At 39.7% G+C, this 27990-nt stretch overlaps 1 protein-coding gene across 2 annotated transcripts in view; it reads left to right on the top strand.

The window, feature by feature from the left end:
* LOC134372914 (zinc finger protein 577-like) overlaps window positions 1-27990 on the top strand; it is a 50233-nt gene that overhangs the window by 5275 nt on the left and 16968 nt on the right. Inside the window, exons 2-8 of one of the 2 annotated variants that reach the window (XM_063090236.1) lie at window positions 3609-3806; window positions 6589-6684; window positions 13161-13251; window positions 13825-13947; window positions 20479-20665; window positions 22223-22349; window positions 23793-23888. In XM_063090236.1, the coding sequence (XP_062946306.1) occupies window positions 20651-20665; window positions 22223-22349; window positions 23793-23888 (238 nt within the window). In that variant the 5' untranslated portion in view covers window positions 3609-3806; window positions 6589-6684; window positions 13161-13251; window positions 13825-13947; window positions 20479-20650. The remainder of the gene's footprint in view (window positions 1-3608; window positions 3807-6588; window positions 6685-13160; window positions 13252-13824; window positions 13948-20478; window positions 20666-22222; window positions 22350-23792; window positions 23889-27990) is intronic. The other variant, XR_010022912.1, reaches the window with a different exon arrangement.

Here is a 27990-nt window from a genome sequence, read left to right as displayed (position 1 = left end):
TTATATCATTCATATTTTTATAATTATACTAGATGTGTATGTACTCATAAACAATGTATACTCTTGTTTTGTGTGTTTTAGAAATAGATGGGAATGGTAGTTGTGATTTTGTAATTTATAAAATATGTGTATTTGGTCTTCATCCTGTTTGCTGGCACACAGTTCCTGAAACCCTTGGGATCACAACAGTGATACATGTCTTTTATGCATGCTAATGAGATGACTGGTTACAAGGGACTCTGGGATAGCCTCAGGATGGTCACCAGGGGAACCAACCATGTGATTTGAGGGTTGGAAATTTCAGCCCCACCCCCCAACAAGGAGGGCAGAGGGCTGAAGGTTGAGTTGATCACCAATGGCTAATGATGTAATCAATTACGCCTAAGTAATGAAGCCTCCATAAAAACTCAAAAGGACTGGGTTTGGGAAACTTCCAGATTGCTGAACGGGTAGAAGTGCCTGGGGGGAGGTCGGTGGCATACCCATAAAGGTCTTGGACGCTTCACACCCCTTCCTGCAAACCTTGCCCTATGCATCTCTTCCACCTGGCTGTTTGTCTGTATACTTTGTAATATCCTTAATAATACACCCATAAATGCACATGTTTTCCTGAATTCTGTGAGCCATCTTAGGAAATTAATTGAACTCGAGGAGGGGTAAGTAGGACCCTTGACTTACAGCTGGTCCATCAGAGATAAGGTGACAACCTACTACTTGCAGTTGGCATTGGAAGTGGGGGGCTGTCTTGGACTGAGCCCTTAACCTGTGGGATCTGACATTATATTCAGATAGTGGACATGTCTGATTGTGTCAGAATTGAGTTAGATTGTAGGACACTGTCTTAGTCTGTTAGTGCTTATTCTGTTAGTGCTACTATAGCAAAATAGCTGAGACTGAGTCATTTATAAACAACAAAAATTTATTTCTCACAGTCGTGGAGGCTGGGAAGTCTAAGATCAAGATTTCAGCAGGTTTGGTGTCTGGTAAGGGCTTAATCCCTGCTTCCAAGATGGCACTTTGTTGCTGTTCCTCTGGAGGTGATGAATGCTGTGGCCCTACATGGCAGAAGGGCAGAAGCACAGAAAAGGTTCCCTCCTGTCTTTTCATAAGGTCATTAATCCCATTCGTGAGGGCTCTGCCCTCATTACTTAATCACCTCCTAAAAGTCCCACATATTAATACTATCACATTGGTGATTAAGTTTCAACACATGAATTATGGGGGACATTCATTCCCTAGCACTCACCCAGTTATCCACCGGAGAATTGCTTGGTGTGTGGAATAACACCCTTCACATCTGGCATTAGAAGTGTTGAGTATGTGAGAGGAGGGAAAACACTTCAGTTTTTCTTATATCTCAAATATTAGTATATTGTATGTAGTTTTTTTTTTTTTAATAGGTAGTTGTGTTTTGTTTTTCATGCTAAGGAAGTAATGAATTTTTAACTCACTAAGGGTTCAAATTTGAAATAAATGCTGGATTTTTATGAAGTGTTTTTCACAGCATCAGTTTTCGTAATCATGTGGCTTTTCTCTTCTAATATTCTAAAAAAAATTCTTAAATATTGTAGTACTGTTGGTTACCTGCTGTGCAGAAAATAGTTAATGTAGCAGGCCTGAGACTGCTGTCCTTGGGAAGTCTTACAAAGTTGTCACTTGGCTGGTGTCTTAGTCCATTTCTGCTGCTATAACAAAATACTTTAGACTGGGTAATTTATGAACAGTAGAGATTTATTTCTCACATTTCTGGATGCTGGAGAGTCCAAGATGACAGTACCATCAGATTTGATGTTTGCTGAGGGCATCTTTGTGCGGTGTTGTCAAGCTAGAGCTGGGTCTGGAACTCACAGACCCCTCAAGTCTGTTCACAAACTCTTCACATGCAGGTCTATGAGCTAGGTAACTGGCAAAAAGGTCCTTGGAGTCTTGGTTGAAGAAAGAATAGTCTTTATTCAGCACACACAACACTATGAGCTAAATAGTCCACAGAGAAACTCAGGAACTCAACTGCTACAGGCAAAGGCCAAAGAAAAACTGAAACTGAGCAGCTGTGGGCATAGTAAACATGTTCTATTTTTAGACACGAGCTCTCTGTCAGCCAGCCTGCTTCACAAACTCAAGAACACACAATAGCAGCAAGCTAAAAAGATACATTGGTGCACATGCACACTAACTCCACCCACACACAACTTGTTTGCAAAGAAATGTGCTGCTGGACACCCCAACCAGGCCTGAGCTAGGGAGCCTGATTAAATTATCTTATTTGACCCACAGATGTGTTCACATGGCAGAAGGCAGAGTGGCAAAAAGTGTTGAACCCTGTGTGAAACCTCTTTTATAATGGCCTTAATCTCATTTGTGAGGGAGGAGCCTTTATGACCTAATTACCACCTAAGGCCCACCTATTGATATTATTGCTTTGGAGATTAAGTTTCAACATAAATTTTGGAGAGATATAAACATTCAAACTATGGCAGCTGACATTTGGGAACCTAGATTTTTGGAGGTATTCCTACCATTCCCTGATAAGAGTGGCTCATAGTGCCTGAAGTGTTTTTTCCAACAATATAATTTATCCTGAACCCTTGCTTTCCTCTGGGATTCTGGAATTTTGGGGTGTCCTAGGGATGAGTACCTGTATGATCAGCTCCTAATAAAAGCCATGGGCACTGAGTCTCTAATAAGCGTCCTGGGTCTGCAGTATTTCTTGTGTGTTGCCACAACTTGTTGGGGGGGGGGAATTAACTCATGGGACATGTGTCTGATTTCCTCCAGACTTTGCCATATGTGCCTTATTCCTTTGCTGGTTGTACTTTGTATTCTTTTATGGTAATAAATCATAGCCATGAATTCAAATATATGCTGAATCTTCTGAGTCCACCTAGTGGATTGTTGCACTTGGAAGTGGTCTTAAAGGCCCCCGACACGCCTGCCCAACCATCATTCACTTTTCTCTCCCTTTGTGAGAGATTCTCCAGGTGTTCCTTGGCTCATGGCACCATCACACCAATCTCTGCCTTTGTCTTCACATGATCTTCTCTTTTACCTGCATGTTTCTCCTCTGTGCATATCTTCTAAGGACATTTGTCAATGGGCATAGGGCCCACCTAGATAATCTAGGATGATGTAATCTTGAGATCCTTAATTACATCTGCAAAGACCCTTTTTTCAAATAAGGTCACATTCAGAGGTTCATGGGGGTTAGGACGTGGACATATCTTTTTGGTGGCCACCATTCAACTCACATTATACCAATATAGAAGGGTATGTGGGCACATGATTTTAAGAAAAAAAGGTCTGATCCTTTTCTGTGGGGTCCCCAAGTTGATCTGTATGAGAAGTCCTTGCCATTGAGGCTTTGGGTTGTGCTAATTCTTTCCCACCTTCTCTCTCACTCATGCCATTGCCACTTCACTGAAGAAAGGCATACCTCCCCCACATTCAGATTACTATATTTTGTTGCCCCACGATGTAAAGGCTTTGAGGCACCAAATAAAGGAATGGTTAGAAATATTGACCTTGACTTAAGATGAGTTCACAGCAGCAGTGACAGCTTCTGGGCCCAGAGGGAATGTGTCACTCAAATGAATTTGCTCTTCAACCCACAGGTTGCAGCTCCCCAGGAGCAAGAGAGTTCAAGTGAAGGAGGAGGAGGAGGTTCCTTGACTTGTATTCATCATTTCTTACAACACACCCTTGACTCAGATTTCTGAACAAAAATTTAAGGGAGATCCCGAAGAGACTAAAGACAAGGCATAGCAGTTACAGGGTATTTTCCGAAACAGAAGAAAATGACAAAGGCCCAGGTGATTTTTGGTTTCTTTTATTCTTAGTTTGATTTCCTATTGGATTTATAGAGGCTTAAAGAAATCGGTTTATTTAAATGAAAAGTATAAATTAGGGAAAATGGGCTCTGGGGAGAAATAAACTTAGGCTGTATTTTAAAAATGAGAACAAAGTGGGATTAGGAGTATATGAGGAGGGTACTTCAAAAAGTTCATGGAAAGATTCATATTATCTTTTAATTCTGTTTTTGCACCCATATTTTGAAGTACCCTCCTATTGTTCACAGAGTTTATAGTATGTGACCAATGTTGGAATATAATGTGTGACTCTGCCGGACCCTGTTGGTTACATTAACTGTCAACTTTGGTCTAATACTTCTGACAGCCATCACAGCCAGAGAATCATGGTAAGTTACATGACATGCACTGACTGAAGAGAAAGCAGGTCAGTTTCTTAGGGGATGTCAGTATTTCATGGTACTTAAGTCTTGGGAAATTTCTTTGATGGTTTTTCTTAGAGGTGACATGGTAGACTATCCTTAACAGCATTCTTTTAAAAGATATACAACCAGGTTTTGTATGGCTCTTTCTTATATGGTTATTCTGAGTCCCGTATGGGACTAGACCAAGTAGAATTTAGTGGAAACAGTTTTTCAGGAGACCATAGCCTGGTGGCCTATATTATCTAGCTTTGTACTCTGCGTTTATCTATGAATAAAACCCAATTGTTGGAAAACGGAAGGTTTGCTTGGCTTTCAAAGGTCTTCCATGAACAGGTGGCCAAACTGGTGTTCAAGTACACATTTGACCATGGGGCATTGAAAGTTCTGTTTGGTAATGGCTTGGGTTATTGAGATCCACAGGGTTTGCTTTAGAACTTGACTTTATCTTTAGAAAATATAGAGCCTTCTTTGTGCTCAAATGTAGTTATTAACCTCTCACCTCTTTTTTTATTGCCTTTACTTTTCATAGTTACATAAATGACTGGTTGTGGTATGATGAAAAATTTATACATTTGGTCTTTTTCTTTAGTTCCTGGCACAGAGTACTTAAAACCCTTGGAATTTCCTGAGTGATGAGTGTCTTTTGTTATTCATAAGGAGCCCCTTTCAACTATACCTGAATTTATGATAGTGAGGTGACTCAGGTTGGTCTCCTACATAGCTTCAGGATATGGGGACTGGTCACCAGAAGGACCAAGCCTTGATTAGAGGGTTAGAACTTTCATCCCCACCCTCTACCTCCAGGTTCTGTCACCAGTGGTTGATGATGTAATCAATTATGCATACATAATGAGACCTCCCATGAGGTTTGGAGGGCTTCTAAACAAACACATCCGCATGTGGAAGAGGGGATGCAGTCCAACTCCATGGGAACAGAGAACACTGTGCTTGGGACCCTTAGGACTTTGCCCTATATACTTCTTCATCTGGCTGTTTATTGTATTCTTTGTAATAAACTGTAATAGTAAGTATAACATTTTCCTGAGTTCTTTAAGTCATTTTAGCAAATTATGGAACCTGAGGGAGGAGGTTGTGGCAACCCCTGAATTTAGCCAAGTCCGACAGGTAACCTGGGGACCTAGTGCTTGCAACTGGCACCTAATGTGAGGGCTGTCTTGGGGACTGAGCCCTTAAACCTGTGGAGTCTGATGATAACTCTGGATAGTTAGTGTTAGAAAAGAACTGAGCTGTAGGACACCCAGTTGGTGTCAGCAAATCAAAGAGTTGGAAAATTGGTATTGAAAAAGACAATGTGTATTTGGTGTCAGAAAGAAGTACAGATTCATGGATACATTTTCAATGTAAAAGACTCAAATTATATAGTACACATAGTGATAAAACAAAGTTCCCCCATGTACATTTTTTCCTTAATTTTCTAGAACATCAACAAATGCTTGCTCTTGTGTTCTAGACATTTGCCTACACGGATATCTATGTCTATATATGTATTTATGTGTGTGAACATGCACGTGTTTGTATACATGTACGTACATTTATGTACAGAAATGCTTACATGTATAGCAGCTTTTTTAGGGCCAATGAATACTTTGTTTTGCTCAATACTGTGGCATTGTTTACATGTATGAAACCATACTGTATCATTCTGCATACATTATGTGTCACTGACTAGCATATAGTTCAGTGGCTGGCAAATAGGTGCTGAAATATATATATTTCAGATATTCTTAGGTTAGCAGGAGGATTTAATGGCTGCATATTACAGAAACTTATGATTTGTTGAATGAATGGATGACTGTACAGTTACAGAATATGTGACTTTGCAGCTTTCACAGTATGTTGAAAAAATAGTAATATAGATGCAGCCTGCATGATGAAAATGAGCAGGTCAACTTCTTTTACATTCCTTCTATTTCAATGAATTAAGGAGGACTGTGTTATTACAGCAATTGTTGACACCGGAGCATGTGGCTGTGGAGTTCACCTGGGAGGAGTGGCAGCTCCTGGGCCCCGCTCAGGAGGGCCTATACCAGGATGTGATGTTGGAGAACTACAGCAGCCTGGTGTCACTGGGTGAGGACAGCTGCCTTGTGTGACTCAGGGTGCCCAGTCAGTGGCCTTTCCTTTCTCAGCTTCTGAAAGCTTTAGTATGTCTATCTTGCTCTCAAGTGGTAGATTCTTAGCCCCCAGAGAAGGAGGTATAATCTCCCCTCTTAGAAAAAAAGCATTTAATTTTACAAACATGCAAATTGTGCAGTCCATAAAACGTACCATTTTCATATCGTCAGAAATGCATAGTGCAGTTCAGTGATCCTAAGTCTTCTCTCATTTCACACAAACAGGGTATCAAGTCAGCAAAACTCATGTACTCTCCAAACTGGAACAAGGAGAACCACTCTGGACATTAGAAGATGAAATCCACAGTCAAACCCATCCAGGTAAGTGAGAGAGAACCAAGAGGGGAAGGCAGTGGAAATCACATTCTAATCGTTTAGAGAAAGTCTCAGTTGTGAGAGTATCTAAGGATACAGAAACAGCTTCCACATATCCCTCTCCCCATTTGGAACCTCTTTTTTTTGTAGGAGTTTAAAGGAAAATATACGCCTCTATCTCTTCTTGGAACTGATCCCTACTGATTTCTTAGATGTTGAGTTTTTTCCTATAGGTTTCTTCTTGCATAATTTTCAGATCTCCCCTTCTTCGTCACTTATCAGAGTATGGTTTTATGTTTCTGAGGGAAAAACAACAGACTGCTTTTTCTCTCTGCTCTCATATCGTCATACAACACAACTTCTGACACCAGATGTGTGGGGCTTGTTTCATTACACACCAAGCAATTCTGCTGTGGACACCAGTCCCACAAGACAGCCCCACTTTAGATGCCAGTTGCAAGTTCCAGGTGGTGACCTATACTTCTGATGCACCCACTATAAAGTAGGGGTTCTCATTAATGCTCTCCTCAGGTTCAAATAATTTGCTCAAGCAGTTCAGGGAACTTAGGGAAACACTCTACTTTCATTTACCTACTCATTGCAAAGGATACAGATGAATAGCCAGATGGTAAGATGAATAGGGCAAGGTATGGGGGACGGGGCACAGAGCTTCCATGCTCTCTCAGGCGAGCCACTTCCAGGTACCTCCACGTGTCTAGCAACACAGAAGCTCTCCGAACCCTATCTTTTGGGGTGTTTAAGGAGGCTTCATTAAGTAGGCATGATTGATGACATCATTGGCCATTGGTGATCAACTCAACCTTCAGCCCTTCCCCTCTACCCTGAGGCCAGGGTGGGGCTGAACATTCTAATCCTCTAATCACATGGTTGGTTCCCCTGGCAACCAGCCCGCATCCTGACACTACCCAGGAGCCTAAAAGTAACCTCCTCAGAACAAAAGATACTCCAGGAAATTCCAAGGGTTTTGGGAGCTCTTATGTCAGGACTGAGGGAGAGACCAAATATATATTTCTTCTTATATCACAATATCACAATGTTCTTTTTACCCCTCTTTTTATGAAATTTCTCCTTCCGTGACTTTTAAGAGAAAACTTAGAATTTATCATTGTCTCTTGACTGATATACTTTCCCTCCCCCATTGGGAAATGCTTATTTTCTTTATAACAGTCAACCCCACCTTGGATGTTTTACCCTCTTCATAACCTGGCCTCTTAATGTGCATTTATCTGCTTCCTTAGCTTTTCTTTTTCCCCCACTCTGAGCTGCTCCAGATGTTCTGTTTCCATTCTATACTCTGTCTCATAGGCCTTAAAACCTTACTCATTCATATATGTTAAGTTCTTGTTCTCTGTGGGGACTCCAAGTTGACATTTCCCATAGCATTGTCTTATCTACATGCTAGTACCATATATTTTACCATGGAGTTGTCTCCATGGCAACTCCCCTATGAGTTTATACTTTTTGTATGAGGAACTAGAATCATCTTCCCTCCAGGGAAACTCCTTTCCATCATCCTTTTTTATTTTATTTTATTTATTTATTTATTTATTTTTAAAAAGATGACCGGTAAGGGGATCTCAACCCTTGGCTTGGTGTTGTCAGCACCACGCTCAGCCAGTGAGCAAACCGGCCATCTCTATATAGGATCTGAACCCGTGGCCTTGGTGTTATCAGCACCGCACTCTACCGAGTGAGCCACGGGCCGGCCTCCATCATCCTTTTTTAAATTGAAATTCTCATACTTCTCTACATCTTAAATCCTGGACCTCTTGGTGCTACCTTGAATATTCTCTACCCTCTGGGGTCCTGTATTTAAGGTCTCTGCTGTTCCTGTTCTTTGTTTGCTTAGGAAGGATCCATACCTGTTTTACTATAATTTCTTCATATATTTGTTAATTCTAATCTTTCTTTTAGTTCAACTTAGACTTTTACTGGGTTCTTTTTCCTAAAGCTTTTCTTTCCCTCTTCATAGTCTGATGACACTAACTCTCAGTTAACTCTAACTCCATGACATAGAAATTTCTCTTCTGTCAAAGTCCTCACTCTCTAAGATGAGATGGCATTGCTATGGTTTGAATGTTTGTGTTCTCTCCAAAATTCATGTTGAAACCTAATCCCCAGTGCAACAGTATTAAGAGGTGGTGCCTCTAGAAGGTGATTAGGCCATCTCCCTTCGTGGATGTGATTTTTGCCCTTCTGCCATGTGAGGTTCCCATTATATGAGGAACAGGCCCTCACCAGACACTGAAACTGCTGGTGCCTTGATCTTGGACTTTCTAGCCTCCAGAACTATGAGAAAATAAATTACTATTGTTTGTAAATTACCTAGTCCAAAGCATTTCATCATAGCAGCAGGAATGGACCAAAACAGGCATATATGTAATGAAAATAAGTACGTAGATACTATGTCTGGTGGTGAAAAGGGCTGTGAACAGGAATCCATCAGCACATTGGAACAGTGTGTGGTAAGGCTGGGAGCTAGCTGCTCTTTTAGGGAGAGGAATGCCTCTATAATAGGGTGTCTTTGAGCAGAGAGATGAGTGACATGAGTAGCTTTCCTGGGTGAAAACTAGAGAGATGGGAAGTTCAAACCTGAGACAGGAGTGTATTTGAGGAACATCAAGGAAGGGGCAAGAAGCCCATGTGGATCGAGTAGAGTGAGCAAGAGGGAAAATGACTGGAGAGTAGATTAATGGGGTAATAGCTGGGGGTTGGCAATAGGTTGGTCGTGGAGGACCTTGTAATTCATTCTAAGGACTTGGTCTTACTCCTAATGAGATGAGAAAACATTAAAAAGTTTAGAGTACAGCAATAACATGATATAATTTTTTAGAAGCATCACTTTAGCTCTGGGTAGAAAATAAGCTGGAACAGGGCAGGTGAGGAAAGCCAGATGGGAGACCTGGTTAATGGTTATTTCAGTCAGGCTTGAGGGGGAATATTTGACATTTCTGGGTAGATACATAAAAGAAGGCTGATTGGGTTTGCCATTGAAGTAGATGTGGGGTATGTCAGTTTTTTAGAGCTTAATCTTAAGTTACCCTCAGTGACTTAAATACTCCTTTATTTGTAAGACATCGGGGCTACCCTTATTTATGGCTTTGCACACTGGTCTCATTTCTTTAAGATACAGTATATTTCTTGTAGTGGAATTTATGAGTTAGTGTTTTCTCACACTGCATTTTAACATGTATTTTCTTCTTGACAGATTATATATCCCTGTTAATGATAAAGATTTTTTTTTTTTAAATGCTGATGCTTGGACATCTGCCTTGCTGACCCTGTACAGACTGCCTCTCTTAGGGCAATGTAATTCCTAGAGATAACCACTGGCTGTAAATTTTCCTTTCATATGCAAAACAACAAGTACAGAGTGCATACCTACTGTATACCTCCTTTATCTGGTTTTCACACTTGGGGCCACTATCCACCTGCCCTAGTCACCCCGGGGCCAGATATCAGACAAAAAGGAGCAGAGTCTATCCCCAAAGCCTACTGAAATTACTCAGAGTAGCCAACTCTAAGCCTGCTTACCTTGCCTCGCCCATATTTTTCCCTCGGTTACCAAATAAACACGGTACCTCCTGCTCCCTCTGCCTCATACCAACCCTGGTACTTCCCCATGTGGCCTCTCTGCATGGCCTGCCCTGACTCCTGCTAGGGATGTGTGAATACAAACTTCTTCCTTTATGATAGTCATTTCTGTGTTTGTGTGACTTACCATAAATGATTAAAACAAATCTTAGGTACATTTTAAAACAATAGCTTATACTCCCACCAGAAGTGTACAAAAATGAACATTTCCCCACAACTATGGCAACCCTGGGGATTGTAACTATTTTTAATCTGATAGTATTGCCCAAAATGGTATTTTATTTGGTTAATATTTTACATTTCTCTGATTTCTAGGTTGGACCTTTTATTGAGTGAGCCATTGTATGAGTCGGTTTTGAGGAGAGAGTAGGAGTTAACTCCTGAAGGATATTAAAGTAACCTACTGTTTTGACTTCTGTTGTCACTTTGTTAATGGGAATACACTTGATTTAATGAGGAAATCAACAATTTCACATGAAGTTTTCAATATAATGTAAATCCCTATGAAAATAAGATTTTTCTTTTTTTGACTGGTCGGTTGTCTCCGTTGCTTAGAGTGCAGCCTTGTAACCCCAAGGTCAGGGGTTCGGATACCCGACCTGGCCAGCCGCTGGGGAAAAAAAAATTTTTTTTTGGCTGTGTTTATAGCTTTTGTACCCCCAGTACGCAGAACTCTGTTTAGACCTTAGTAGGCATTTTACGAACAATCTTTGCGTGAACAAGTGAACGATCAATCCCTTTAGTGTAAAGGCACTAAAGGATTGCATAATTATGAGCAGGTTTGGTGCTATGAACTCGTAGGCTTAATGAACCAGCTGGCCTTGATATGAACAGAAACACATCCCCTTCTCAGAGCTTTTGATTTCAGGTATTTCCCACTTTTATCGATATAAAGGCTTGTTCTACCTTTTGGTTTCTCGTGGGTGCAAGGGAGAGCCACGCTTCTTCGCTGCCTCCGCCTTTTGTCGGGCCGTGATAACCATGTTCCCCATTCCCCTCCACTCCAGTCATAAGAAAAGCTTTATCGTGCCGTCGTTCTACCCGCTCTGTGACTGACTCCTTTCTCGGAGGCTTCTCTAAACCTTAGGCTGTTCTCAAATGCTGCTTCCTTTAAAAAGCCACATCCAGCCAGAAGCATTCTTAGGATATCAATTGGTCCCCCTCCGATAGTTACTCAGGGTTCCTCCTTCTTGAATTCCTCTAAGATTGCCGCGCCCACTTCGGCTTCCATCTATACTTCTTAGGCTCAAAGTGCCTAATGTCCGCGACCGTCTCTGCCCAGCTGGTAGAGAGATGGGGCAGGCTTGAGCCTCTGGAAAGCTAAGCAGTTTGTGCAGCGCCACTGGCGAGTGTCGCAAAGTCATAGCCCACTGGTTCGACTGGCCTGGAAATGGGGTTTTTTTAAATAGCTTTTAAAAAATAGCTTTAAATGGGTCATTTTAAATAGCTTCTCATCATCCTGTGCCTTCCTGTTAGGTGGGAAAGAGGCACTTCGCCCGACGTAAGGCAGTAGTTGAGAAATTGCTACTCCCAGCAGTACCCTTGATTTGGGCGCCGATATATTGCATCATAAAGGGACGTTTGGGCGCCAGATTTCGCAACTGTGGGAAGATGCTTTCTGACCCTCGTGGGCTGCCATCCCCTGAGCGTCCGAGAGACCCGTCTACCCTGTGAGTGGGTCGTGGGGCGGCTGGCGCAGAGGCAAGTGTTTAGAAAAATGGGTTCAGTGAGGAAACAGAGGTCATCAGTCAGATTGGTATTGGGTGCTGGGAGTGTTTCTGGGCCAAGGAGGGTGCGATGGGTTTGTTCGTGTTCCGGTAGCACGGAGGGGTCCGCGTTGCAGGAACCCAGTGAGAGTCCTCGCTGGTGGTTTTTTTTTGGTGGTTTCCCGTGGAGGGGGAGCCCGTGGGCTCCGCGTTGGAACTAGCATTTTGGGGGCCTTTGTTGTAGAGCAGTGTTGGGGTGGTTGTGGTTGGGGGAAGTGAGTCGTGTTGCTGTTGGGAACAGCTCTGGGCAGTTCATGATCTTTGCTTGTCACGTGCTTGCTTTTAAAAATGGTCCTCTGGGGCTGGTCCGTGGCCCACTTGGGAGAGTTTGGTGCTGATGACACCAAGGCCATGGGTTCGGATCCCTGTATAGGGATGGCCGGTTCGCTCACTTGGGAGAGCGTGGTGATGACAACACCAAGTCAAGGGTTAAGATTCCCTTACCGGTCATCTTTAAAAAAAATTTTAAAAATTTACAGAATAAAAACGGTCCTCTTCTAGTTTAATGTGTGTTCCTGTTGAAAATTTGCATTCAAGGTTCATTCTGACCCAAGTAATGACATTTTCATCTTCCTAAATATTCCAGAGAAGAACTCTTGTTAAAATTTAGTGTATTTTACGTTTAGTGTTAGGATCGGGTGTGTTTAAGTATTGGTTAATTTTATACACATATTTAATCTAATCTTTTCTGTATTACAAAGTCTTTGAAAGCCCCCCCAACCCCCCCCCAACCGCTGCAGTAACGTTCCATCGTTCCATCGAGTGGGTGCTTTAATTTGGGTAAAATTGATGTAGATCTAGGTATAACACTTCAGAAATGATGGATTTCTGTTAAACCAAGTTTTTAGTTTCTGTTTCTAGCTGTGGTCTTTTCCCATACTTACCTTGGACATTTCCGGTTATGCTTATTCCTGCATAGTTTATACTTTTGTTGTAATTGTAAGTAATGTCTTTTTTTGTATATGACTCCACTCCCTTTTCGTCTGTTTCTTCTAATTTTTATGTAATGTACAAGAGCAAGAGCTAAGAGAAAATTTTGTCACTTTGTTCTATTCATGTAATTATAAATAGCTTATAAATGGACTCCTTTGTGTTTTCTAGTTGATCATTTTTGTCATCGGCATATAATTTTTCAAGGTGGCAAATGTATAGGCTGTGGAATAAGAAGAAACTGCTTCTGCCTCTGACTTGGGTAGGTTAATCTCTGAATCAGTTTCTTCAGCTGTGGAAAAAGCTGTAATAATTCCTACTTCATGTAGTTGTTATGAAGATTAAGTGAGAAAATGTTCTTTAAGTACAAAACGTAGTGCCTGACACATAGTATGATGTGAATAAATGTGATTTATCAAGTTTTTATTTCTCTTTCTCAAGGGTTTTTGTTTTTTTAACTTTAAAGTTATTTTCATATATAATTTTTCTCTCTTTAAAATTTTCTTTGATTTATGCTGCTAGATTTTCCAATATGTTACATCCTGGGAAAAACCATACTTGTCCATAATGATTTGTTACTTGGATTTTATTTGCTAATGTTTTATGTAATATTTTTGCGTCTAGAAATGAAAAGATGTCTTGGATTTGCTTCAAAATAACCCATTGGTGGAGGGGGAGTGAATGGCGGTGTATGTAAAACAAAATTAGTTGTGAGATGATAATTGTTGAAGTCACGTAATAGATATGTGGAATTTGAATATACAGTTCTTTCTTCCTTTGCTTAAAATTTTTCATAATAGAAAATTAAAAAATCTTTTTGCTTCTACATTTATAGGTGAAATTGGTGTGGAGTTTTCTTAAAATTCTTTTTCAAGTATAATGCCAAGTTCAAAAAGTAGAATATTACAGTGCCCCACATGCCCTCATCTCACCTTCATCTCCTCTCTCCTCTTCACAGGTAATTATTATTTTAAAATCATTATAGTAGATTTGCCCAGTTGTAAACTTTATATAAGTGAAATCATAAGTCACATGTTCTTTTGTCTGAATTTTTTTGCTAAATATTTTTTTTGTGAAATTCATCTAATTTGTTGCATATAGCAGTTGTTCATTTCTTTTCATTCTGTATAGTATTCTGCTGTATAGTTATACCCCAATTTATTTATTAATTTTGCTATTAGTAGACATTTCAGTTGTTACTGGTTTGTGGCTATTATGAGAATTGCTGATATGATATGAACATTTTTGTGTGTGCCTTTTGGTGGATAAAAGTTCTGTTGGGTATATACTTAGTAGAATTCCTGAGGTGCTTGGTATGCTAGAGAGAAGGAGAAATGACAGATGCCCAGTCATAACGGGAGATTCTTAACATACCTCTGTCAGTAACTGGGAACATATAGACAAAAAGCTAAAAGACTATAGACTAACAGGGGTCAGCAGACTTTCTGTAAAGGCACAGATAAACATTTTAGTCTCTGCAGACCAGATGGTCGGTGTCTGCAGCTACTCATTTCTGCTACTGTAGAGTAAAAGTAACTTAAAGAATACAGTACATAAACAAACGAGCATGGCTGTGCTCTAATAAAACATTATTTACGAAAACAGATTGCCAGTCCACCATAGTGCTAACTCCTGAAAGATTAGCATAACATGATGAACAGACTTGACTGATCTAAAACACTTCAGCCAGCAATCTTTCTCAAATGCACATAGGACATTTATTTTATTTTATTTTATTTGTCTTTTTTTGTGACCGGCACTCAGCCAGTGAGTGCACCGGCCATTCCCATATAGGATCTGAACCCGCGGCGGGAGCGTCGCCGCGCTCCCAGCGCCGCACTCTCCCGAGTGCGCCACGGGCTCGGCCCCACATAGGACATTTATAAAAAGTCACCATTTGGTTGGTGAATGAGGAAAAAAACACACACCAAGTTGCTTTCCCCTATCCTCTTACTCAGCAACAGTCACAATCACAGAAGACTGACTTCTATGTCCAAATGTGGGAATTTTCTCCCCACCAGCAAGCAAGTAACCAGTTCTCTAGTGGATACCAGCTGGGTGTCCTCCAATTCAATTCTGACACTGTCTACCTGGAGATAGTGTCAGATCCCACAGGTTGAGGGCTCAGTCCCCAAGACTGCCCCCCCTCACCTTGCCCCGGATGCCAGTTGCAAGCTCAGGCCTCTGGAACTTCTGACCGACCAGCTGTAAATTGGGCTTCCCACAACTGAACCTTGGGTTCCGTTAGTTTGCTAGAGCAGCTTCTAGAACTCAGGGAACTATGTACTTAATGTTTACCCTTGTATTACAAAGGATATTTTAGAGAATACAGAGAAACAGCCAGATGAAGAGATACATAGGTCAAAGTCTGGAAGGGTCCTGAGTGCAGGGGCTTCTGTTCCCGTGAAGTTGGGGTGCGCCACCCTTTCAGCATGTGGATGAGTTTAGCTCTCTAGACGCTCTCCATACCTCATCTTCTTGGGTCTTTTATGGAGACTTCATTGGACAGACATGATTGAAGCATGGACAACCATGTACAAATGTGATTGGACAAAAAGGGTGTGATCTAATGCTAACAGACTGTGTGGGGAACCTAGCAAGGCCTATTTGTTCAGGTTCTTCTTGACCTCTCTGTGCAGCATTCTTTCTTCCCAGGCAAGAGGCAGAATCCCTTCTGGAATGGGGGTCTTATGACCTATAATCAGACAACATGGGTCAGAGAATTTCCCTAGGGCCAACTCCAAGACAGAAAATTTAGGGCTTTATGGCTGGCTTTGGTGCTGATTTCTGTGACTTGCCTTGGGGATGGGGGATTCCAATTTCTGTGGCTTGCTGCAGGCAGACAAAAGAGCAGGTGAAAGGAGGGCAGGAGAAGGTCAGAGAGAAGGGCTCAGTTTTCTGAGGCCTGCTCCTGAGGCCTAAAGTACCTCAACATTATAATGAAAGAACAAGGATTATTGGAGTTATGAGCCAGGAACCTTGAACGAAAACCTATATATATATATGTGTGTGTGTGTGTGTGTGTGTGTGTGTGTCATGATATTACAGTCGACCATAAAGCAAGTCTGAGTAAATTTCAAAGAATTAAAATCATACAGAATATTTTCTTTAGGTACAGTGGACTTAAGCTATAAATCACTATCAAAATAAAAAGCAGTAATGCCATACACTTCTAAATAATCCATGCAGCTGCCCAAAACAATCACAGTGGAAATACTTTGAATTACATTTTAATAATAATCCTACATGGAAACTCTTGTTGAATTCTGCTAAAACAGTTAGTGGAGTTAATTTATAGCCTTAAATGCACATATTAGAAAGGAAGAAAGGATGAAAGTCAGTGAATAAACATCTGTCTCTAATTCTTTTTTCTGTTCTGTTGATTAGTATTTGGAAATAATGGCTTTATATAATTTGTAGAGCAACTTTTCTTCATTTTCTGTGGTCTGCGAGAGTTTACATGATATTGGAATCATCTGTACTGCAGAGATTAGATAGAACTCATCAGGTCCTGATGACTTTTTCCTCTTTAACTTTTTTCCATGGAAATGGAGAATAGAGAGAATAGTATAATATGTGCCTGTCACCCAGTTTTGACAATTATCAACTCATAGCCAATCATATTCATCTATGCCTCTTCCACTTTTGCTTTTCTCTGGAGAATTTCTCCAAAAATCCGAGCATGTCTTTAAATTTGTAAATAGTCCAATATGAATCTAACTGGTAGGGTCAGTTAAAAAATTTATAACTCTAGGCCATTTTCAAATGCATCAAAGTTAATAATAATTCCTTATTTCATTGAATACCTAGTTCATGTTCAGTTTTTTTCTAATTGTCTCAAAGTTGTCTTTTACCTTGAATTGTTTGGATCGTGATCCAAATAATGTGCGTACATTGTATTTGCCAATTATAGTTCTTAATCTCTTATTCTATAACAATCCCCTTCCATTTTTTTTTTTTTTGGTCCTCATGCCTCTTAATAGGTTGCAATAAGAAGTACATAGCACCATCTATGAAGATTCTTACCTAAAAAAATTGAACATGCAACTCATCAAACCTCTAAGTGCAACCACCCACTTAATTAAAAGGAAAAATTGGGAGTTGAATAGATAGGGAAGAACAAGTTAAACTATACCGTGATAAAGCAATCAGCCAAATCCAGAAGGTAGGACATCCTATGGGACAAATTACCTGTTCTCTTCCTTCTTCCCTTCATTCCTTTTAAAAACATGGAAGGCTATGGATTTGTAATAATTTGGCAACATTCTTTTATTTCAAGTGGAAGTCTTTTTTCATTTCAGTTTTTTTATTAAATTTTTTTTATTTTAATATTTTTAATTTAAAAAATATCCTGTACTAAAATTCACTTTCCCATCTATTGGACAAGTCATAATAACGTTCTGTGAGGGTGCGTATACACACACGCACTCGCATACATACCTATGCAGATGTAGATATTTTGCTTTACTTTTGCAGAATTACAGGATCATATTATACATAAGAAGCAGTCAAGATGCTTTTTTCATTGAGCTATATGTTATGGACATCTGTTTATTTCAGTAAGTACGTATTAGCATGTTAAGTAATTACATAGATTCCCTTAGGTGGATTAAAATTATTTGTTTAATTCTATATCAGCAGACCTAAGCAGTTCCTTTACGTATATTCATGTTCACTTTGCCACTATTTCCTCTGCACAAATTCCCAACAGAACATTGGGATATAAACTGAAAATATTTTCTTTCTTTTTTAGGGGTGGAGGGGACCTTCAGCTGTTTTTATACTGTGAAAGTATTTTCCAGTAAAGTTCTGCCATGTAATATTGACACAGAGTTTATGTTAAGGGAATGTTGCCATTTTTAATATATGTCACTTTTAACCACTGACAAAACTCTTTTTTTATTCTCCATTTTAATTGCTTGGATTTTCTGAGTCTACACGAATATTGGGCAAACTAATAATTTGCCTCCTTTTGTTTAATATTGATAACATTGCTATTTGATTGTTTGTTCTAATTATATCGGGAAGCATGGTTAGACCAGCAATGAATGAAAACGGTGATTGCGTGCACTCTTTCCATACTTTGTAGAAATGTTTATGATGTGTCACTGGCTTTCATGTAGTGTTTAGTTTTGGGGCTGTTTTATTTTGTTTGTTTAGATCTTTTTCCTTTTTTCTTTTCTTTTGGAAGGCAATAAAGTGTTGCACGTACAAGTAAGGTCCTGTAGTGGATTGAATTATGTCCCCCCAAAACTCATTGAAGCTTGAATTGTATCCCCCATGTCTTATGTATTAGAAACTTAGCCCCCACTGTGACTGTTAAGAGGGTGGAAAATCCTATTATGGTAATTGAAAGGTGGAGCCTTGAAGAGGTGATTGGATTGTAGGACCATGCAGTAGTGAATGGATTAAACATGGTCCTCAGGGGTGTGGTTCTGAGGGCTTTAAAAGAAGAGGAGAGTCTGTCTTGCTCTCTCTGCTCTCTCTGCTCACACTGTCATGCCATGTGAGACCCCTGAGTCACTGTCACCACCACCAGATGGACTTTGGACTTCTCAGCCTCAGAAACTGTAAGCAGTAAATGTCGTTTTTCTTTATAAATCACCCAGTTTTAGGTATTTTGTTATAAGCAACAAAAATGGACTAATACAGATCCCAACTTCAGGTCTCAACTTAATTCCTTCCTCTTCCTCCCCAAAAGCAATCACTAACTTCAAATTTTACATTATACACATTTTTGGATGTTTAAGTGTGTGTGCATCTGCAAACAACATGTAATATGTGTGTGTTTAAAAGTTTATGTGAATGGTCCTTTTACAAGAGATATATAATGGATTTTGTGTGTTTGTTTGCTTTTTAAATCAGTCTAAGGAAGTAACCACTTTATTCTTAGTCTATTGTGGATTTGTAGCAAAAGCAATACCGAATTTTATGAAATTTTTTCTTAGTATCTATTTAGATGATCATATGGCTTTTCTCCTTTGCCCTATTTTATTTTATTGGATACTGTTGGCTTCCAACCTGATGTCCATTCTCCCTTTGTTTGTTAGGAAAGTTCCTATTTTATTTAGATAGCCATCCATTTGGGATTTTGACCTTCACCTCAGTACTGTAGGAAATCTAGATTAGTCTTACCAATCAGGGTGGTTTTATTGCCACTCTCAGTTTCATTGCTGTATTCCAGGCATGAGCATTTGGTGCAACTCTGATCTAGTGGGTGTTAGGGAAAGTCTGCCATAAGCTTCTGGGAAATGGTTGGGTCCTGGATCCTTCAGTCCTAGAGATCTCAGCTCCAACCCATTTATGCATAACTGCCTCTTCTATCTCTCAGCCCCCCATATGGAGTTCTGCATGTGGGTTTTGTATCATTCTTTTTGGACTGGTACTGCAGGGAGACTAGATTGAAGGGCTGAGCCTGGGACAAAGCAGTCTTAGGATTGATGATGGGGATGGCACACGTGTTCACTTGTGTGTTTACCAGTGGGTCAGGGAATGCGTTGGAGATGAGCTCTCAGAAGAGCCAGAGAGTCTTTGAGAATAACTTCCTGGAGTGAAAGCAAAATTCAAGTTGATCTCACAGTGTTGGTGTCCTCAGATTGTGAGTTTCTACTGTGACTCCAGAGCTTGGCTCTTGGGGAGATTGGTCTCTGATCTGCTGCTTTTGGGGCATGGATAGGGGTACCATTGCATTCCTGCCTGTATGGAAAGAGCTGGCTGAGAGTGCACAGTGAATATTACATAAGGGGACTGCAAGGGCTCTGTTTTTGCAACTGTGACTGTATGGCCACCCCACAGTGTGAGGCACCAGAAAGCGAAATTCTAAAAGTGAGTAGGAAAGAGAACAAATTCATATTGTGAGATTGTTGCAAGAAGGAAATGTCACAATGGAGAGAGGCAGGTGGAAATTTAAACTTCCACACTACAATTAAGGATGTTAACCTGCACAACACATTAACCTCACTGAGCCTCAGTTTACTCATGTTTAAAATGGAAATACTTTATATTTATAATGAAATATTTAAAGTAGGAGTACTTAGAATACTAATGAGGATTAAATAAGATAATGCTTATGATTTGTTTAGTACCTTGGTCTTCAAACTAGGGCAATTGCCCCAGTGCAGAAAACAAATAATTTAGGAGCATGTGGGCACAGGTGGTTTTTAAGTTAGTTTCCAGAGCCACTTCTTTATGTTGTCTTTCCTAAAATTGATCTATGTGAGAACTTAGCTGTGAACAAGACCACGAGGCAGTTTTTGTTTACCATTTCCTCTTTCACGTCTCCTCTATTCCGACTTTACCATAAAGAGGCATTCCTCATCTTCCTATGGAGAACTGCCCCATGATGTAAAAGTTTCCAGGGTGTTAAGGAGACAGATGAAATAGTAGGACCTTATGTCAGCGTGAGTCCAAATGGCATTTAGAAAGTGTGGTCCCAGGTGTATGTCTTCTTGTAATTGAATTTGAATTTAATTTGGTCTTGAATCCACAGGTTCTAATCTACAGGAACAAGATGTTTCATTAACAGAAGAAGAAGGAGGTTCCAGGGTTGGGAAATCATCGTTTCTGATAGTAACTTGACCCAGTAACTTCCTGGCAGGTCCAGAACAGACAGAAGACAGAGCACACCATAGTCCCTAGCCTTTTCTTAAGAACAGGAAAAAATGGCCAAGGCCCAGGTGAGGTTTGTTTTACCTATTTTATTTTTTGTTTCCCAACGGATCTGTGGAAGCTTATAAAAGGCAATACAATTAAATGAAACAGTTGCCTTAGCTTTGAACCGTGACCCCTCGGCAGCTGTAATAACAAGAAAAATATGAAACGTTAAATGATTTGCAATGTTTATGAGGAGAAGGCAAGGCAGTTGTTTTTCAGGGGGAAGTAAACATTTCATTGCTCTTGGATCTTAAGAAATTTCTTTTCTTCAGAGTGGTTTTTTGGTAGACAGTGTTCCCAGTATCAGCATTGTAACAAAAGCATAGGATGCTTCCTTTGGCTTTTTCTTGTTTTGTTCCTTGGAGTTGGCTAAGTGGGTAATGCCATAACAGGACTCAGTTGGACAAAATTCTTGAAAAACAGTGTGCCTTGAAAACAGAGCCTTCTGGTAGTCTGACTTTACCCTGGAATAAAGCTTGGATTATCTATCCAATAGAATGAATGGACTGCTTGACCTTTGAGTGGTCTTCCATGAAGAATTCTCTCACCCAGATTACTGTTCTTGGTTTGGCAGGAGAAGCTGAAAGTTCCATCCTTTGGTAACAACTTAAAGTATAGATATTGACAGGGCTCCTTTCATACCTTCCTTATCCCAGGTTCAAAAAAAGAAATCAGTGCCAATTCTTGTTTTGGTCTTTGTATTTTTAATTGCCCAAATGATGCATGGCTACATTTGCATGCAAGAGATTCAAGCAAACAGAAATATTTGTATCAAAAGACAATATCCCCTTTCACCCTTTTCCTGCCCAAACCCCAACCTAAAGGGTAACAAATATTCATAGTTTGGGTCTCCATCCGGTCCCTTCATATGACTGACATATGGTGGAATATATCTGTATTTATATACATTTCTGTCTACATACATGTGTACTTATGCAATTGTATATATTATTAACAAATTTTAAATGTCTTGGATCATATTATATATACTATTTGGGACCTTGACTTTTTTTTTTATTTAAGAGAATGCCTAGAAGATCATTGATATTTGTATGTGTAAATCTACCTCATTGATTTTTTTTTTCTGAGTTTTTAAAATTTATTATTAATTAATTTTTGTGACTGGCTGGGATTTTAATGTTTGTATAGTACATTGTAACGTGGAGATGCTGTAATTTAACCCTGTCTGCTGTGGATGGATATTTAGATTATGGAAAGTTGTTCACTATTAAAAACAAAGAAATAAAGAACATTCTTAGTACACATTGTTTTATATCTATGCAAATGTTATTTTAGTTTTTTTTTTTTTTTTTTTGGCAGCTGGCCAGTGTAGGGATCTGAACCCTTGACCTCAGTGTTGCAACACCACGCTCTAACCCACTGAGCTAACTGGCCAGCCTATGTTAGTACTTTCTTGTGGTAGGAAAAGTTAGTGGAATTCCATAGTTCTATGGTATGTGAAATAGTCATGGTGTGCATAATTTATTATGGGGAAAATGATCAGAACGTATCCCTGTCTCTTTTTTTCCACATCATTTATTGATATCCACCTTAGATTGCATTGGAATGGTTTATTACAGGGATCGTTATCATTTGAGGATGTGGCTGTGGACTTCACCAGAGAGGAGTGGTGGTTTTTGGACCCATCTCAAAAGGACCTGTATAAGGAAGTAATGTTGGAGAACTACAGTAACCTAGTGTCAGTAGGTAAGGACAGCATCACAGTCTGTTGCCTTTTCTTTCGTGTTCAGTGAAATTTGTACGGTCCCTTAATTATTTAATGGTTTGGACTAAAGCATTTATATGAGCCCATTTCTGTTGCTTATAACAAAATATCTGGAACTGGGCATTTTGTAAGAAAATGAAATTTATTTCTAAGTTTTCTGAGGCTGGGAAGTCCACAGTCCAGGGACCACTTCTGGTGAGGGTGTTGGTGGTGGTAACAGTGACAGCAGAGTATCACATTGCAAAAATGGTGGAGCAGAGAGAGAGAGAGACAGACTCTCTTCTCTCCTCTTTTAAAGCCCTCAGAACCACGTCTCTTACCACCATTGTTAATCCATTCACTATGGCATGGTCTAATCACTTCTTCAAGGCTCCACCTTTCAGTTACCGTAAGAGGATTTCCCACCCTCTTAACAGTCACGGTGGGGACCAAGTTTCTAGTACATAAAACTTGGGGACACAATTCAAGCTTCAGTGAGTTTTGGGGGTACATAATTCAGTCCACTAAAGCACTGTATGTCATAGACTTTTTTTATTGTTGTAAAATATACATAAAATTTACCTTCTTTGCCACTTTTTTGTCTGTAGTTTAGTGGTATTAAGTATACTCACAGTGTTGTGCAACCAACACCACTGTTTATCTCTACTCTGTACCCGTGAAACAAGAACTTCCTGTTCTTCCCTCACTTCCCTCTAGCCCCTAGTAGTCATCATTCTGCTTTCTATCTCTATGATTTGGAATACTCTAAGTACTTAATATAAGTGTAATTATACAGAATTTGTCTTTTTGTGACTGGCTTATTTCACTTAGCGTAGTGTGCTCAAGGTTCATCCATGTTGTAGCATACGTCAGAATTTCCTTCCTTTTTACGGCCAAATAATATTCTATTGTATATATATACTACATTTTGCTTATTTTTTCATCTGTCTGTGGACACTTGGGTTGCTTCCACATGTTAGCTGTTGTGAATAATGCTGCTGTGAACGTAGGTGTACAGATATCTCTTCAAGACCCTGCTTTCCATTCTTTTAGGTATATAACCAGAAGTAGAATTGCTGGATCATATGGTAATTCTGTTTTAAATTTTTTGAGGAACTGCCTTTTTGTTTTCTACAGCAGCTATATTGTTTTACATTCCCACTAACAGTACACAAGGGTTTCAGTTTCTCCACATCTTCGCCAATACTTATTTTCTGTTTTTCCTTCCTTTTTTTTTGATAGTAGCCATCCTAATGGTTATGAGGTGTGTCATAGACTTTTATTCTTCTCTTTAGTCTCACAGTATATGTACTCCCTTCCTGAATAAAAGGTTTTTGCTTTATCAAAGTATAAATGATATGGTTCCTGAAATATAACTTCATTTTTCTTAGATTCCCCAAGCATAGATACTTGGTGCCAGGTGTTCATTGATTTCCCATTTACAGGATATCAAGGTACCAAACCAGATTCACTCTTCAAGTTGGAGCAAGGAGAACCACCGTGGGTAGCAGAGGGAGCAGCCCATAGTCAAACCTGTCCAGGTAAATGAGTAAAAACTAAGAAAATGGGGAGAAATGACATGAAAACCCCAGTTGATTGGTGAAGGGTTGATGCTTTTGAAATGAGCAGTTGGTGACCCAGACATTTAATCAACACCTTTCTGCAACTTTGTTCATTACCAAAGAGTTGTTCTTCTTTGCCTGGTATTAAAGGATGATGTCTTCCTTTTTTTCTATTTTCTAAATTTAATCCATCTCATCTAGGATCTTGATTTCTTATCTGGTTTCATTCAGCCTGCTCATGTCTTCTCCATTTCTTTTCAGTGGTGGTCTCACTTCCTCTTCTCTATCCTATTTGCTTTGAAATTCCCCTCATTACCCATCGGATTGCTTTGTACTTAGCATGGCTGTCTATGTAGGCACATTCCTGTCCCTTCTGAAATGGCTGATTTCCTTTTCTGATACCTTACCTTACTTCATTGAAGGCCCCCCCACCTCATCTCTCATGGCAATTCTGTCTACTTATTCATCCCCTGCTTCCCAGCTTCTGTTTGTTTTTTTTTATCTTCTTCTTGATTCTCATATTAAAAGTTTAATTCATTCTCAAGGTCTAAGCTCTCTGTTCTCTGCTGGAGACTCCCAAATTGATATCTTTGCTACTAATTTCTAATCTGCACTCTAATCCCCTGTATGTTGCTAGCCACAGGACAGCTATTCAATGATTTCTTCCTGTGTGTGAAACCAGAATCATCCTTTCTCCCAGGTAGTATTTTCATCATCATAGAATATATTCACATATACTAAAGATTTGAGCTCTTATTCTGATAGGTATTCTCAAGTTGACGTCTTCCTTTTTGCAGTCTAACCTGCCCTCTTAATTCTCTGTTTTATCTGCAGTGAGGATAGGCATCCTGTGAAATCCTTCTTCTCTCAGCTTCAGTGTCAGAAACTGGAATCATTTTTTCTCCCAGCAAATCCTGTCACTTGTGCGTTTTGTTTTGTTTCTGCTATACTCTTTACACTCTGGTGCCTGGTCTCCTTTGAATTGCCTTGAGACTTCCATATTTACTGTGTTCTTTTATTTCTGAAAGTCTTGGCTGTTCCTATTAATTTTTTTAATTTTAATTTTTATTGATTTGAAAAAGCTGTTTGAAAATTCCACTCTCAATTCCCATCTCAAAGTAGTTCATGATAATTTAGGCTGGCATTGTCCCAGTTGCTACATACATTCACTGACTTCAGTTTTTCTGTTCCTTTTGATGTTGTGGCTGCATTCCTCTGTGGGTAGGGGACATTTAAGAAGTGGAACTTGATAAGAAAACATGAGCAGTGTTGGTAGAAAAGCAAGAGGTCCACATATATTTAGGGATTGAGAACAGAAGAACCCAGCCAGGTAGAATAAGTATCAGGGCTGTGATAGGAGGAGAGCGAGAAGATATTCCAAAAACAAGTGACAAAATTAGTCCAAGGAGGAGTGAGTGATATATTTTGTTGAATGCTGCAGACAGTGTCAAACAATATGAGGACTGGTATCTACGTGTTTGGTCACGTTGCATTTTTACTTCCAGGTACTCCCTTTCACTGTGAGCTCTCTTTTTACCTTCTTGAAGCAGGTTTTTTTTTTTTCTTTCTCTTTTTTCCCTTATTACTTGAAATGTATGAGGTAGTTTTCGAATGCACCAAGCACACTTGAAACTCCCTTTTTCCTGACTTGTGTCTGCTTTGTGTCTGTATTGTACTAACTCAGTAATGGTCATGTATTGTTTTGTATGTGTGATGTTTCAGTGGTTGGTATGAGACCTCTTTTTTCATATAGAGAAAAGGGTTTGTGTCTTATTCTTCCTTCCTTAGTGTGGACTACTTAGTGATTCACTAACAGCATGACTTGCATGCATTCATCACATCTTCCTTGATGCAGGTTTTGTTTTGTTTCATTTTGTTTTAGTTTTGTATTTTAATCATGGATGTGTGTAGACCATGTGGGAGTGTGAGTTTTCAAACTATGGGTTATATCTGTTGGGATTCTGTTTCTGATTTGCTAGATAAAGGAAGTGACCTGAGCATGTAAAGTTTGAAATGCTTTGGCAGGTGATTCTGCTTTGATGCCTATAGTTAAAAATTCAGCACTCTAATATGCTCCAGGAGAAATTCCAATGTAATGAAGGACATAGGTGCATAAAATTTAAAAATTTTGATCATGTGACTGAGGCATTTTTGTGTAATGCAAGGCTGTGCAAAGCAAATTGTCAAACAGACAGGGACTATGTAATAAAGTGTTACAGAGAGAATAAAGTGCTGCTTTTGTAAGCATGAGAAAATAATTTCTACAAGAATAGCTGGGTTTTGAATAAAAATGATGATGAAAGGCCTTGATGTGGGTCGGTAATAATATAAAAAGAAGATTGGAGTAGGAAATAAGGAAGGTGATGTGGGAGATGCTTATTAGATTGGTGAGTAGGAGACTATGAGGAAGGAGACGATTGGATTTTATGTTAGCAACTGGCTTAGTGTGAATTTGGTTTTGTTATGTCTTTTTTTTTTTTTTTTTTTTTTTGCTAGTTCTAGACGGTCTTGTTTGATAGCTGGGTAATATAACATTGTGATAATAGGAAGGTATAGCTCGGGGTTCTAGGATAAATGGAAGATAAGGCAGAGAAATGTTTTGTTCCTGGATGGGGAATGATTCCTCAGCACCTCTTAATCGATGGGTGCCAGAGATGATGTAGGAACAGAGCTCGAGGAAGAATGTGGTATTAATTGAAAGAAAACTTGGGGATGACTGTATCAAGGAGATTATAATGTCAAATATAGGATATGATGGTCTATATCAGTGCTGGCCAGTGCGTTGGGCACTGGCCACATGTAGCTATTTAAATTTAAGTAAAATGAAATAAAAAATTCAGTTCTGTAGTTACCCTAGTCACATTCAAATGCTCAATAGCCACACATGGCTAGTGGCTAAACACAGATACAGACCACTTCCATCTGAGCAGAAAGTTCTGTTGATCTGTGTTAGACACAGTTACAATATTACTGAATTTATTGGAGAAGCTGATATTTCCACCAGTCAATACAATTATAACTTTTCTGGGACAAGGGCAGGTGATCCTCGGACCTTTAAATTCCAGATGGATGTACATGTATCTGGATATATTGAACCTTGTGAGGTTGTATCATGCCTGTAAAGGAAAAACAAACTCTGCTTCTCTCTACTCTCACAGAACACTTTGACACCAAGTATGTGTGGGTTTTTCCCACACCAACCAGTTCTTCAACTCTCTGGACACCAATTACGTGTCCTTCAATTCAATTGTGACATTAACTACCTGGAGTTAGTACAGACCCCACAGGTTAAGGTCTCAGTCTCACAAGACCACCCTCCTCACTTCAGATGCTGTTCATAAGTAGTAGGTCCCCAGGTTACCCACACTTCTGATTAGGGTACAAATCAGGGGTACACTTGACCCCCTCCTCAGGTTTGATAATTTGCTATGACAGCTTACAGAATTCGGAGAAACACATTTACTTGTTTATGATAAAGGATACAGATGAATAGCCAGGTGAAGAAGTACATAGAGCAAAATGTGGAGGGTCTTGAGCACTGGATGTAGAGTTGGGGGCCACTACCCTCCCAGCATGTAGACGTGTTCACCAACCTGGCAGTTCTCTGAACCCCTTCTTTCAGGGTTTTTTATGGAGGTTTCATCACATAGACATGTTTATTAGTATAATCTCCAGCCCTTCTCCCCTTCCTGGAGGATGCTGACCAGCCCCCATCCTGAAGCTGTCCAAGAGCCCATTGCCAATCATAATCCTGAGAGGCACAGTTGTGAATGCTATAATCCTGAATGTTGAAATCCCAAAAGACCAAATCCCCGAAGTCTAAAATCCTGAAAGATTAAAATTTCAAATTTTGAAATCCTGAAAGGCAAATTCTGGGGAAAGGATTTGTGCATTTTCGGTTGTATGCAGGGTAGTGGCATCAGGTTATTTGCATCATGTTAGGTAGAACTATTACCTGTTACTGTCTTTATCTGGAAATGTATGGTTTAAGTATGGTTTAAGGAGATGCATAAGGGTGCCACGTTAACAATGGGTGGACTTAATTTTAGGTGTCAATTTGGGGAAGCTGAATATCATTCCT

Source organism: Cynocephalus volans, chromosome 3 (genome assembly GCF_027409185.1).
Source record: "Cynocephalus volans isolate mCynVol1 chromosome 3, mCynVol1.pri, whole genome shotgun sequence".
Classification (NCBI taxonomy): domain Eukaryota; kingdom Metazoa; phylum Chordata; class Mammalia; order Dermoptera; family Cynocephalidae; genus Cynocephalus; species Cynocephalus volans.
This window is presented reverse-complemented; position numbering and strand designations above follow the sequence as displayed.